The sequence below is a fragment of the Mus caroli genome, unplaced genomic scaffold (assembly GCF_978045245.1).
Source record: "Mus caroli unplaced genomic scaffold, Mus_caroli_1 scaffold_15, whole genome shotgun sequence".
NCBI classification, from domain to species: Eukaryota; Metazoa; Chordata; class Mammalia; order Rodentia; family Muridae; genus Mus; species Mus caroli.
The window spans coordinates 47,945,301-47,960,036 of record NW_028227270.1 but is presented as its reverse complement, the minus strand read 5'-3'; the positions used below and the strand labels follow the sequence as shown (position 1 = coordinate 47,960,036).

Sequence of the window (14,736 nt, the reverse complement as noted above, 5' to 3'; positions counted from 1 at the left end):
TGCAGTTTACCTCAGACATAGACCTGAGACTGAAGGGTGGTGGCAAGTTTACCAGAAATGTTCATCATCCAGGTCCAGTGATGTCATGCGTGCCTATAGTCCCAGCACTTGGTCTCCTGAGCAACGCATCAAGACCCTGTCTTTAGAGGGAGAAGAATATTAATCAGCTTCCAAATAGAGCTTCTCCCGGTCTGTTCCTTACCCAGCTACCTGTGAATGCAATGTGCAAGATTAGGTACTTGCTATCCTGGGCCTTCAGCTAAGGGTCTCCTTTACCCCTCAAGAGCCCAGGATGTGATCTGGGTCCTATCTCAGAGCAGGGTCATGTAGGCATGCTTGTCCCAACTTCCAGCCTTCATTTGGGTCCTGGGACAGACAGCTCCTAGCTGTTGAAGGGATGAATGTTGAAACTATCTGAAGGGTTTCATCTTTAGGTCTCTGAGTATCAGGAGTAACCAACCTCATAGCTGTTCTGTCTGTGAGTCACTTTTATAATGTGTCTGTCTTGGCTGTTTTTCCTGCTGTGATAAAACCCCACGACCAAAGAAACTTGAGGACAGGCTTTATTTCTGCTTGCACTCCAGGTCCCAGTCCGTCTCTGAGGGAAGGCAGGGCAGGAGGTCAAGCAGGGCAGAAACCAAAGCAGAAGCCATGGAGGGGTGCTGCTTACTGGCTTGCTCCCCATGGTTTATTCAACCTGCTTTATTAAATAGCCCAGGGCTATCACTCAATCATTAATCAAGAAAATGCCTCCCAGACTTCCCTACAGGGAGGGGAGTGCTAAGGAATCATTTTCTCAATTAAGAGTCCTTTTTCTCAGGTAAGTCTGAGTTTGTGTTAAACTGACAAAACTGGTCAAGTGACGTTTAGAGGTGAAAGGCTAAGGGATGAGAGTGTATTCACAGGCCTATTGGAGCTTCGGGCAGGATTGTGTCGGCCCTTCACACAGCATACATGGCCTGCTGACAGGGAGCTGTCTTCAGGAGCAACTTGTCCATCAAAGTGGAACCCTCAAAGATACCATCCTGGATGCCCCGATGAGCACTTTGTCTTGTCCTATCCCTGGAGCCTGTCTTTAGGGTCTCACGGCTGTGAACAGACACCATGACCAAGGCAACTCTTACAAGAACATTTAATTGGGTCTGGCTTACAGGTTCAGAGGTTCAGTCCATTGTCATCAAGGTTGGGAGCATGGCAGCATCCAGGCAGGCATGGTGCAGGAGGAGCTGAGAGTTCTAAATCTTCATCTGAAGGCTGCTAGCAGAATTCTGGCTTCCAGGGAGCTCTGAGTAGGGTGTTAAAGCTCACACCCACAGAGGCACACCTATTCCAGCAAGGCCATACCTACTCCAACAGGGCCATACCTTTTAATAGTGCCACTCCCTGGGCCAAGCATTTACAAACTGACCACACCCAGGAAGCCTCAAGATACCTGCCTGGGTGCTCAGATGATCACTTTGTCCTTGGAGTCCTTCTTGCCTCTGTGTCCCTAAAGGACCAGCAGGCATCTTCCACTGTCTGAGTCAGTTTTCTTGGCATCAGAGACACAGAAAGCTTCTGTACTCAGCCCCATGAAGCACACTAGACAGTGAGACCAGGTGAACCTAGCGCCTCTGGGAAGGTGATGGCGTTGTAAGGCAAAGCAGCCTCACCACATCCGGTCCTTTCTCTTCCCTTTTACTCTCTAGTCACTTTAGCAGCAGCAGGGAGTTGACAAGAAAGGATAAAGCACATGCTAGAATAACAAGACAGCAAAGAGACATGATTGCATCCCTTGTGGGCTTGGCTTTCTAGAAGAGTTGTGGAGACCCAGTGGGTTATTGTACAATCAAGGGATTTCCTTTCCTTTTTAAATTGTTTTTTTTTTTTACTTCTGCATTTTGTGGAAAACCTCCTAGAAAGAAGCACAAAGCATCCATCCATCCTTCCTTTCTCTCTCTCTCTCTCTCTTTCTTTCATTCATTCATATTTATTTATTTATTTATTTAATATATATGAGTACACTGTCACTGTCTTCAGCCACACCAGAAGAGGGCATCAGATGCCATTACAGATGGTTGTGAGCCATCATGTGGTTGCTGGGAATTGAACTTAGGACCTCTGGAAGAACAGTCAGTGCTTTTAACTTCAAAGCCATCTCTACAACCCACAAAGCATCCTTTTCAAAAAGGATGCTACAACAAGAACCTACAGCTAAAATGGTCCCGGGAAATCAGCTGCAGACATGGTGGAGCCCCTGGAGTCCACTCCTTTTGTCTCAGAACAGGGACTTACCTGAGGGCAGTTCATAGTAAAACCTCTTCAGAGTATTTTGAGCAATATCTTATTTCTACATGGTCTTACTCTGGTGGTCCCTAACAGTTTGGTCAGTTGAGCACCATCAGTCATGGCAGAATTAAGTGTGGTGAACCTAGACCAGATGTAGAGATAGCAATTACTCCCCACGGCTGTGTGTGATCTCTGGGGTTCTTGCAGCAGAGAAGCAAAAAGAGTTTGTTCTCAACTCCCTGGAAGACAGAAGTCCAAGAGGAGGGTGTTGGCAGACAAGCACCTGGTGGGAACTGGTAGTCCTTTTCACTCTGTAGCTTGAAGATACATCCTATCTTCTCTCTCTATCCAGCCTTCTCTCCCCCTGCCTGTGTTATCTTACAATAACCTCAGACACTGATTGGGACCACACTAATTAGGGTGATAAGCTGAACTTGATTGTCTGCAAATATCTTATCTTCAGCTAGGATCATATTCCCAAGTACCAAAAGTTAGGCCTTCATCCCTGACTTTGAAGAATGTAAGTTCAGCCCACTGTGAGGTCGGGAGTACTTGAATCTCCTTGTTCTGCTAATGGAGCAACAACTGACAACCTGTGTGCGAGGGTGGGGTTAGGTTTCCATTATGTGCTCTGTGCTCTACCTGATGATAGTCCAGGGCACAAAGATGGAAGGTTCCTTACCTTCCGTGTATCAGCATGGCCCAGGGCTCTAGGTGTCTTTGGGATATGCAGCTCACTATGGCCCCTGAGAGGTCTCTGCTCACGCCTGCAGTTGGAAGCTGTGCATGCTGATATCCTGTCTCCTGACTCCTACAGCTCTGATAAGATACATCAGGCCAGTGTTCGTGTCCCGCTCTGACCAGGACTCACGAAGGAAGACAGTGGAGGAGATCAAGCGACGGGCACAGTCGAATGGAAAGTGGCCTCAGGTAGAACCATCCTCCTTGTTTTAATAGATGTGGACTTAATGAGAGTGGGAGAAAGAGGAAACCACAGGCCTGCTCTGTCCACCCCTTATGCTGAAGTTCACCTTGCTCTACCTTTACGCAGTGTATGTATCCAAGAATGTGCTTGGTGTTGGATACTTTGGGTTTCTGTGTTTGGAATTAGAATGTAAACATTCTCTTGAGTGTCTACTTCTTGTATCATATAGCGTGGCACCTTGCTGATTACCCTGGGTATAGTCTACTCTTTGAGTTAACTATGAGCCTGGGGAATTCAACACTTCTAGATCCTGGACTGAGCCTCTTGTCCTGTTGACTGACTGCTATAGCTACATCCATAGGCTTGCCTTTGCCCACGGCCCCTGGAAACGTACACTGCCTCGATGTTATACATGTTCAGTTTATTTTCTTTCCCATTGAGCCAACAGACAGAGCCTGGAGGTTTTACGGGATGTCCTATCTGTAGTTGCTCAAAAGCACTGCAGATCTGGTGCTAAGTATGCCCACAGTCAGCCTCTGTGGAGGCTTCTGGCTTCTAAGGTGTAGCAGGCACATGCATGCATGCATGCATGCGCGCGCGCGCGCACACACACACACACACACACACACACACACACACACACACACACACATGAGTGCCTGCACAGACAAAAGTTGCTCCCTCTTCTCCAAGGAGCTTCCCTGTGCTCTCTGTGTCTTTGTGCATGCCCACGGAGCCCACCTAGCCTCCTCAGTGGATCACCTTCCTTTCAGAGCTCAGATATCCTGTATGAGCTGTGCTTTCCATCATGGGGAGTCTTAGTTTGTTCTGTGCTGCCTTGACTAGTGAGTCAGCCATTGGCGTGTCCATGGGAACAGGAGTTTCTTCACACTAGTTCCCAGTGGCTGCACAGTTCCCTGCTTGTTCCCAGCATCTCTATGCTGCTGCACAGTTCCCATCTCATTCCACACCTCCTGGTGTGTCCACTCTTGGCCTCCACTCTCTCCCGTGATGCATGTGTGGCTGAGAACCATGATGTGAATCCTTCACTGCTGCTTACTTTGCTAATAGCTCATTTCGTTTCATTCCCCTTGCCCCCAGCCCTGGGGGTGCTTCCCAAAGAATATCACCCCCAAGCCTAAGGGTGGCTTCCCAAAGGATCCTCCCCTTTCCAGGAGCCATAGTCTAAAATTATGTCAGTAATAGAAAAATGCACATTGGTAGGTGGGCTCTTGTGGGCTCTGGATTTAAGTGTGATGGTTTAATGCTATCTTTTTCCTATTTTAAGATAATGATTTTTCCAGAAGGAACATGTACAAATAGGACCTGCCTCATTACCTTCAAACCTGGTATGTAGCTTTTTTTGTTGTTATGTTTTTATCTTCCTCAAAAAAGAGGAAACCAATCGTGACTTTTGAAGTAATGTCATCTGCCAATAATGGAAATCTCTATTGTTATCTTGTATGGCAAGTTCTTAGAAGTCACAGAAGTCTCAGAGTTTGAGCCAGGAGCTAGAGTGTCTGCAGGTCGATGAGGAGGCTGTGAAGGCAGTGGCTACTATGAGTGGTAATGTTTGCCTGAGCTCTGAGGTCCTCACCAGTGAGGTCCTGATATGCTGAAGTTTTTTTTTTTTTTTTTGCCCGTTGGGATACAGGGTGCCCTGGGCCCTGGCAGCTCCCACTGACTAGAGGTCTTCCAGCCTGTAGCTCGATCTTCTGGTTTGAGAACAGCTGGAAAACAGCACTCCTTCTCCATTGGAATGAACAGTCACCCATCAATTTGAACACTTCCTCGGGGCGCTCCCCTAGCCTAGCACTAAGATTGAACCCCAGCATTTATCAACAGCGTACAGAGACCAATCCAGACTACCTGGTTAAAAGTTTTGTATGCCCTGGGTGATGTAATAGGTTTGTCCTTGGTCCTGCTGTAGCTATTACTGCTTGCTGTTAAGAGATAGATAGGACTATCCTATACTCTCTTTGCATGGGGCATGCACACCAGTTCCCACAGACTGGGTCAGACTGGCCACAACTGCCAGTATTCTGCTCTGGGCTGCATCACACAACGCTGTTTTGGGTGCTTTCAGAATTCATGATCTTACCTTCCTTTTTAGTACTGGATGGTAAATTCCAGAGTCTTCCCCCTCTTCGGGCCACGCTTTTTCTGCTCATGTGCACATGGCTGAGTCCTCCCCTCCTTGACACAAATAGTGGTAGCAACTTTCATGGACAGAGATAGAGTATAAGAAAGGGAACCCTTATTCTCTCTCCAGTGTGTCGTGGTTGCTCTTTCTAAAATAGGCTTAGCAGCTAAGGCAGCATGTTGTGATCAAGGCCTATCTGCAGGGGAGTGTCTAGAGCCCTCCCCACTTGGAACCTTCATCCTGGGTATGGCCCATAAAACCCCCCAACCATTTTGTTTGAAACTTCAGTAGTGATACCTAGCCATGTCCCCAAGGCCATGGGCAGAGTATAAATGAACTGTGAGGGAATTGGACATCTCAAGCCATGACAGGTAGCTGTGAGGGAACCATCTGTCTTCCATAATAGTGGGATTTACCTGTCCTTGAAAAGAACACCTGAGGATTGGCACTTCACAGATGCAGCTGGGCTTCTCCTGTGTGAAGCTGAAGGAATGTAGACACAGAGAGGGCAGCGCACATCATGGGGGAAGTTGTATGCCTCAGTTACCCACGAGGACTAACTGTGTGGTTCCCAGCTGTGGTTCACACCAAATCTGTTGTTTAGTTAGCACTGGACCAGCATCCAGCCTGCTACTATACTCTATGATACATGCGAAGTCTCTGTGTGGTGTGAACTCCTGTGTTCTGGAGTCTGGGAAGGGGCATCTCCTGAGAGTATCCCTGCAGCTGGCTGCTGCTCAGGAGCCTGATGTCAGTCCGGCATCTGTTTCTCCCACATTGTAATTACCTCATGGCCATACATGTTCAGATGTTCACTTTCACCCAAGTTCCAGGATTAGACATGAGAAGTTTAAAATAGTGGCTTTTAAACGCTTACCACTTGGTTTGAACAGTGTCACCATGACACATGTCAAGATGAATGTGGCAGTGAATACTGCTGCCATGCCAGCAAATCATGGAGGCATTTGTGGTCCATGCTTAGTCCCCTGAGGTGATAAGCATGTTCACTAGTATGCACGTCTGAAGATGCTGCGGCTCCATTGACTGGTCCTGGTGATGAAATATGAGCCGAGGTCTACCGACCCCTGCCTGTATACATGTATATAGAAATGCTTGCATAGCCATGACCCCAGCCCTACAGGTCCAGGGATGGGACTGAAGGTCAGACTTGGGGGTTGTAGGATCTTGTGCCTGAGGCAGAATCTAAAGAGCTTGGGTCATCAGCTCTGATATGTTCTGACACTTGTCTCTGGCTTAGACCGCTGTGGAAAGGGAGCTGGCCTTAGAGACAGAAACTCTTGACCACCCCACGTGCAGATTTTTTCCAAAGGTATTCAGAAATCTTGAACTAAAGGATAGAGGTGGCTGCTGAAGCAATCAGAGAGCTTCCCTCTGGGGCCTTCCCCTCTCAGAATGGGCACACACCACTAATGGACGCTGATTTCCATCAGCTCAGAAGAACATACACACACACACATGTATACACATATACAGACACACATGCATACACTCACACACATGCACAAGCATATACATACACACACACATGCATATGTGCGCACACACACATATGCATACACAAATTCAACTGCCCATCCTTCAGTGTATGGGTGTCCCTGACACCTTGGTTTTCAGAGGAATGAACCTTCAAACATCCTTATTTAAATGGAATAGAATATTGTAGCTCAATCAGTATATAGACAGTAGAAATAACTGTCAGGGCAGTCCTGAGCGTTCTCAAGAGATATTTCTCCAGTGTTCAGGCAAAGGCTGGTCACACATGGGGACAGGACTAGGCTAGACTGTCCTACCCCAGGCAAGACCAGGTGTTCCTCATTCTCCATGGTGACCTACCCCAAATCCAGGCCATGGGCAATGAGAAGAAACCAAGATGGACAGCACAGATCTATGGAGAAGAGGGTGTGACGGTTCTGAGCTCTGAGGTATCGAACCACTGGAGGCCCTCACTTCCCATCTGTGTGTTCATGTTGGTACTGAGACACTAGCAACTCTCTTCCTGAACAAGGAAAAGAGGTAGAGGAAATAGTCCAGGAATCCAGAAAATATCTCCACTGACAAGGAAAGCTGGCCCAGAAAAGCTCAATTCATTAAGCCTGCAACAGTGCCATAGCTAGGTTCCACCTTCCATGCTTCCTGTTGCCAGCATTGAGACCCTACACTTTCCTTGTCAGGTGCGTTCATTCCTGGAGTTCCTGTCCAACCCGTGGTGCTACGCTACCCAAACAAATTGGTAAGTCATGTCCTGGGATACGTGTTGAGAGGAGTTCAGGATGAATGAGAGCTGGGTAGGTGTCTTGGTTGTGCCTGGTTTGCTGTGTCCCTGTGTCCTTTGTTCATACACAATAGTTGAGAGAACAGTTAGCACCATCACACAGCCTCAGCCCGGAAAGGGAGAGGCAGGCTCTGCAGGTGGAGTCCCGAGTGTAAGCTATCTCTGTGGTGTGTTTGTGACACTTCTAGAATAGTCTCAGTCTTGGCACACAAAGTTCCACTTTGCACAGGCTCTGAAGCAAAAGCCTGGCTCACATCCTGGCAGGTTTAAAATCCAGAGCTGCTTATGTTCTAGAAGACTGAAGAAGGAATCAAATGGCTGTAGAGGTCGTGTGACATTATTGTACTTCCCTCTGCTCCAATTAGAAGTCTCACTAACTTGTTTTAAAGTAAGACAGGGCAGTTGGGTCCAGAGCTCTCAATGACCTGGAAGGACCCCAGCCCGTAGGAGAGAGGATTCTGGATGAGGGAGGCCTCAGAGAAAGTTCTGCTGTGTTTTGCCACTGGGACTTTCTCCTAAGTGCCCTTAGTCCTTCCCTCTCCCCTAAGGAGAGGAGTCAGAGCCAGCCCTTTTCACAGATGCCAGCTGCAGCCTCCCTTCTGATGTGACTCTTGAAGCAGGCTTTCTTGGGCCTTGATGGCTTGCACAGTTAGAAGTGGCCAGTCTATGAATATGAGTCCCCAGGGCCCTGAGGTACTGTACACATGTGGCATTTCTTACTCATCTGTGGAGTAAGCTCCTGGTGGAAATAATGAAGTGGAGGTGCGTATCACAGAGAGCTTTCCCTGTCTGCTGCCACAGTTAGACATCATGACAGCAGAGGACAGCATGGAAGATAACCTTTCAGCTCACAATCTAATATAGACACTTTATGGACTCAGGGTCCAGCCTGCCCATCTGGGAACCAGGCCTGCTTATCTAGGCATGGGATCCCCTGAGGCAACTAGATAAGCAGTGGGGGCCATCTGGACCATCAGTTACTAACACTAACAGAGTGGACGACTCTACTGGGTATTGCTGAACCACAGGAGAGTCCATTTCCCGTTAGTTTCCTGAGGAAGGTCCTGCCCTCTGCAGAGAGTCTGAACACCCAGGAATGGAGCAGCCTGCCAGCCTATGTGGGAGTGAGGTTTCCATTCTGAGTTGATTCGTCAGCCTGGGGTGAGGGGGTGGGGCATAGTCTTCACTGGTCTCCTCGAGCCTTGGAATCTTGGTTATCAGAGAAACAGGAAATTTGCCTATACTTATGTTTTTAAGGTCTCTGTGAGCTTCCTCAGCCGTTTAGCTGCAGGATGTACCCCCACTGCCAGAGTTCTGAGCATAGACTCTGCCTAGGGAGCTAAATCATGGTAGGAAAAATAGGTTGAGGATGGCAAAGAAAGAAGCCATGCGAGGTGTCTAGTAGCTATTGCCCAGTTCCTGTGAAAATGGTGCAGCTGCTAAGGGTAGTTTCTCAAATCCATCTGGATACATATAAGGTGAGGCAGCCAAGTCTCTCAGGTGGCAGGGGCCCCCTTTGAAGTCCAGGGTTGACCTGGAAAGAGCACATCTGTGGTTGTGTTTGGACACTTGGGGTATGGATACTGCCTTTGAATGAGGTGGCAATGAGATCTCATGACCAAGTCTAGACAAACCTTACCTGAGGCACCTATGGGGCATCTTAGAGGGGGCAGGTGACACAGCACAGTTGGGAATTACAGGTCACTGGAACACTTTTGGAGAGAGAAGTAATGGTTACCAAGCCTACTTAAGCCAGTGTTAGAATTGGCAGCCTCAGAGAAGTGATGAGAAAGATGGACATTTAAGATGTTGGGTTGGTTGAGCCCTGGAATCCAGGGCACAAGCTTCCTTACTCTTCTATATCAATGCAGGAGGACAATAACTCCATCTCTGGGCTGCACGAGACTGGCCCTCACATGTCTCACTCTACATTTAATCCTTATTCTTTCTCACTCCTAGGACACCATCACATGGACGTGGCAAGGACCTGGAGCGTAAGTCGGACACCGTGTCATCCTGTCTGTCCTCTCATTCTGTGGATACACAGGCCGCTGGTGACTCCCTGTGCCCTCGTTACTTTTGCAAATGTGAAAACTACTCTTGACAGCAATTAGGGTCAGCCCATTGTGAAAAAAAAGTTAAGTGTTCCCGTGTGGCTATGTAACACTCCTGGATTTGGGGACATAAGTTCCTCGACGCCAGCACCCACGGGAAGGTAACTGAGCCCGTCCCTTCCCCTCCTAGTACATCTGGTACTGTCTACCTGGCAGTGCCTGGTGTTTCCGGATGGTGGCTTTTGTGCAGGCAGTGAGATTCAGGTGGTGCTAGGTGAGGGTGGCCCTCTAGAGTTGGTGTCCCTGTCCTACAAGCACACACACCGGGAATCCATTGTGCTGTGATTATCAACCTGATGGAATAAGAGAAACAACAGCAGCCACATGTGGGGCACAAGTATGTCCATAATACTGGAGCTGCCATTTGTGTGTAGGGAGAAGGGGCCATCCAGGGACAAGACAGCCTCAAGGCCTTCAAGGAAGAAGTCAAGTCAGATACAAGTTCACTCCTAGGCCTTCCAAGGTATTTGGAGCACAGTGCTGGGGCAGTGCCACTCCAGTGATGTCAGACCACCGCTTCTGAGGCAGGAAGTCAGGCTGAGAGGAGTTCTTGGAACTGGGCTCCAGTGTCTCTTCCTGGACTCAGGCTGACATGGTAGGGCAGAAACAGATTGGCTCAAAATTAAGGGGTGTCTTAGTCAGGGTTTCTATTCCTGCACAAACATGACCAAGAAGCAGTTGGGGAGGGAAGAGTTTATTCGGCTTACACTTTGCACATTGCTCTTCATCTCTAAAGGAAGTCAGGACTTGAACTCAAGCAGGTCAGGAAGTAGGAGCTGGTGCAGAGGCCATGGAGGGATGTTCTTTACTGCCTTGCTTCCCCTGGCTTGCTCAGCCTGCTCTCTTATAGAACCCAAGACTACCAGCCCAGAGATGGCACCACCCATAAGGGGACCTTCCCCCTTGATCACTAGTTGAGAAAATGCCTAACAGCTGGATCTCATGGATGCATTTCCCCAACTGAAGCTCCTTTCTCTGTGATAACTCCAGCCTGTGTCAAGTTGACACAAAACTAGCCAGTACAGGGGATGACTGACTTCAAGGGGGTGAGAAAAGAATGTGGCCTCAATGATGGGAACTCCAGGTAGCTCTGTAATTCCATTCAGACAAACAAGTAGTGGCAACAACACTCAATATCTAGGACCCTGGAAGTCAGGCAAATGGGCCATGGCATGACTTAAAGCCTGGATCTCTGCCTAGATTAGGTAGCTGGGCATCCTGGAGACAAGGCTGTCAAAGCAGAAGGGCAGGGGGAGTATATACCTCTCTAGAGTAACCAAAGGACCAAAGCAAACATTTAACCAGAAAACCAAAGCTCCCTGGTTAAAATCATATTTGCTCAGTTTTTTTTTTTTTTTTTGTTTGTTTGTTTTGGTTTTTTTTGACCTTTCAACTTTAGGAGACTCCCATTCCTCCCGACTCACTGCTCAGCAGCACCTCCTAGAGGCTCTGGGCAGAATCTGGAATCATTCAGGAAAAGGAGCCTTACTTTTTAACCGTGTTGTAAATTTATTCAATGCTGTTTTTAAGGTTGAAAATCCTGTGGCTCACTCTGTGCCAGTTTCAAAACCAAGTGGAAATTGAAGTGAGTGGACATAGTGTTATGAAGTACGGGTAGTGGGTGGGGTGGGGGTGATATCTGGCTAGGGGGCAGTTCTACCATGGGTTTTGGGACACTGGGTTTCATTGGGGTCTGAAATCCTGCAGCTTTTGAACATTATTAGACTTGGAGCTGTGTGAATACAGTGTCACAATGTTGCATTGGGATATGAATGGATACAATGTGCTACACTGGTGTCTGTTTCAGCAGGGTTAGACACCCCCCACCCCCATTTGTGTGAATACAGTGTCATACAGTGTTACACTGGGGTCTGTAATGTTATAGTGTTACAACAACGTTAACCCAGAGCTGTGTGGATACAATGTCACATAATGTTGCACTGAGACTCTTAATTGACACAATATCATACAGTGTAACACTGTAATCTAAGACTTATTTAAAATGCTATTAAGCCAAGAGCTGTGCTGATTGTTACAAAGTATCTAATCTATACAGATACTGTTACATAGCAGTCCTTGAGTATCTTTTCATTTGTCTTGGTCCTCCAAGAGCTTTAAAGTCATCTTTCTTTAGTGGCCTTGTGCCCTTTGTGTAGCTTAAATACATGTGGATGGGATTTTTTTTAAAGATTTGTTTGTTTTTATTTTGTGTTTATTGGTATTTTGCTTGCATGTGTGTGCACTATGTATGTGTATTGCCCATAAAAGTCAGAAGAGGGCGTCATATCCTCTAGAACTGGAGTTACAGATGGTTGTTAGCTGCCAAATGGATGCTGGAAACAGAACCCCTGGTCCTCTGCAAGAGCAAGTACTCTTATCTGCTGAGCCATCTCTTTAGCCCCCAGACAGGATTTTAAAAAATTAACAAGGAGAGGCAGAGGCAGGCGGATTTCCGAGTTCGAGGCCAGCCTGGTCTACAAAGTGAGTTCCAGGACAGCCAGGGCTATACAGAGAAACCCTGTCTCGAAAAACCAAAAAAAATAAATAAATAAATAAAAAATAACAAGGAAACTAAAGCTATCATTTTTTTATTGAGATGAAGAGTATATAAGAATGTATAAAATTGCCTAAGAGTATATAAAATCGATACATATACATCTTTTTGCCAGCAAGACAGTGGTAGCACATGCCTTTAACCTTAGTACTCAGGAGGCAAAGACAGGCAGGTCTCTGAGTTCCAAGGCCGCCCCACCTACAAAGAGAAACCCTGTCTTAAAAATAAATAAATAAATAAAATAAAATAAAAGGAGAAACCTTTTCTTTTTGCCTTCAGTACTAATACCACTATAGCTAGATTTGAATAACTAAATTCATTCTGTCACTTTACTGCTTAGCTGTAAGTCATGGAGTATGACCTGCCTTCCCAGCTCTCAGCTCTTAGCAGGTTCCTAAGTACTGAACTCACCCTCTAGGTTAAATTCAGTACAATCATATGTGTGGCCTATAGAATTTTCTCTAAGTAGAAGGATTGGTGTTTTTGATTTTGGATTTGTTATTTGTTTTTCTTTAAAAAAGAAAGAAAGAAAAAAGAATAAAAAGGGAATTCTTCTGATGGGCCTGCATCTAACCTCAGAGATGAGTTTATGTACTCCTGTATTGACTCAAACAGTCTGGTTACTTCCCATAAGTACTGCAGAGCAATACAAAATGGACAGATGAGCTAATGTGATTTCTACTAAGAGCCCAGCCCAGAGCGTGCTGGTCCTTCTGCTGTGGATCTTTCTGTGGCTCTTCACTCAGCTGTCAGGAGAGAACAGAATCAGGTCTGGGAAGGAACATGGTCTTGTACTGGTTGGGACCCCTGTGGTTTTGAGCAGAACTGTTTCAGACCTGGTCTCCTCTTCAGATTTGAGAGACTGACAATGGCCCTGTAATAATCTTTACATATCCTTCTTCACATTGCCTGGTATATGGTACCAATGTTAATGAGAAAGACCATTGTAATTTTCTAAGTTTCTAAAATGTAACTGTAAACACATTACACACTGTGTGCTAGGTTTTCAGGATGTTCCTATATTCTTAATATCTTCATTTAAGAACAGGAATCAGAAATAGTCTTTTGCCTTTTCGTGCATGGTAAAGTTGGCACTAACATGAGCCACTAGATCATTTTAAGTGCTGTATTTATAGGATGTTTTATCACAGAGATATAGTAGATTTCAGGTGTAGAAACTGCAGTACTACAGAACTGCATTCTCTGTAATCCCCAACATAAAACTGTCATGGAAAGATAGAGATATGCATATCATTAGGAGTTGAACATTATACCCTGGGCCAGAAAGTACTCCTGGTTAGCAGTGCTGAGCTATAAAGTTTGCAAGTGTGTGAGTGTATGTGTGTGTGAGAGAGATAGAGAGAGTGTATATGTATTGTGTATGTCTGTGTGTACACATACATGTACATGAGTGTTGTGTGCATGTGGGTCTAGATATGTGTATGTGTGGTGTGGACATTGTAGTTATGAATATGTAAATATGTATAGGCATGGGTGGACAATTCTAGAGGATGGGTTCTGCTAGTTTTAATGTCACACAGGTAACCATTATGGTGGCTTTGGTGGGATCGGTGCCATGCCTTAGCAGAGATAACACCGTTCTTCTGTTCTCAGTTTCTGCCTGTGTATTGCCCTTCTGAAGAGGAGAAGAGGAACCCTGCCCTGTATGCCAGCAATGTGAGGCGTGTCATGGCCAAGTGAGTGAGCGGCTGCCAGCGGTGCTGGGGAAGTGGGTTTGTACAAGAGTGAACATGCAGGCTCTGCATATGCTAGCAGTATCATGTGCTTGCCCTTGAGTTTGTGTCTCCTGCTTTTATCTGATGATGTTTTGACTTGTTTAACATTTAGAAGATGGTTAATCTTTGCTTCATTTCGCAAGTTTCAAACCCCCCGTAGTAATCTGTGACCCTGGTGTGTTTTGGGGTCATGCACTGACCTGGGCAGATGTCAGTCTCAGGTCACAGCCTCCTTGAGGCTTCACTGTGCTTCTGTCTCGGGATTGTTTGCTGGCACTATCACGCCCCCTGCTGGGCAGAATTGTAGTATCTGTATGTTTAAACCCCTAGGGTGTCCTGTGCTGCCATCTGCCTCTGGTGTACAGTTGAGAACATAAGTATTGTTTTCTCTTTCTGGTTCCTGGAGTCTGGATAATGATGCAGGTGCCCTCTTTCTCTGACTTTCCGAGCCCGATTTCTTATTCATATACTTAAAACAAGGTCCCTAATATTCCGCATACACACCAGGCAAAAATCGCAGCCCCATGGGGCCAGGCTTGTTTCGTCTCCTGAAGAGGCTGTGTACAGTGGAGCTTAACTGTAGCCTCTACCAATAGCAGCTGCTGGAACCTTGGAGGTTCCTCCACCTGGCAGTGGGGACGGGGGCAGGGAGGGCAGTCCCACTCTCAGTTCCTGACAACAGACCGAGAGAGTATTCTAGGAG

At 46.7% G+C, this 14,736-nt stretch overlaps 1 protein-coding gene across 1 annotated transcript in view; it reads left to right on the top strand.

Moving 5' to 3' along the window:
- The window catches only part of Lpcat1 (lysophosphatidylcholine acyltransferase 1), a 55,688-nt gene that overhangs the window by 30,547 nt on the left and 10,405 nt on the right, over positions 1 to 14,736 (top strand). Inside the window, exons 4-9 of the mRNA XM_029468612.2 lie at positions 3,086 to 3,198; positions 4,482 to 4,542; positions 7,529 to 7,587; positions 9,589 to 9,623; positions 11,274 to 11,328; positions 13,912 to 13,994. Coding sequence (XP_029324472.1) covers positions 3,086 to 3,198; positions 4,482 to 4,542; positions 7,529 to 7,587; positions 9,589 to 9,623; positions 11,274 to 11,328; positions 13,912 to 13,994 — 406 coding nt within the window. The remainder of the gene's footprint in view (positions 1 to 3,085; positions 3,199 to 4,481; positions 4,543 to 7,528; positions 7,588 to 9,588; positions 9,624 to 11,273; positions 11,329 to 13,911; positions 13,995 to 14,736) is intronic.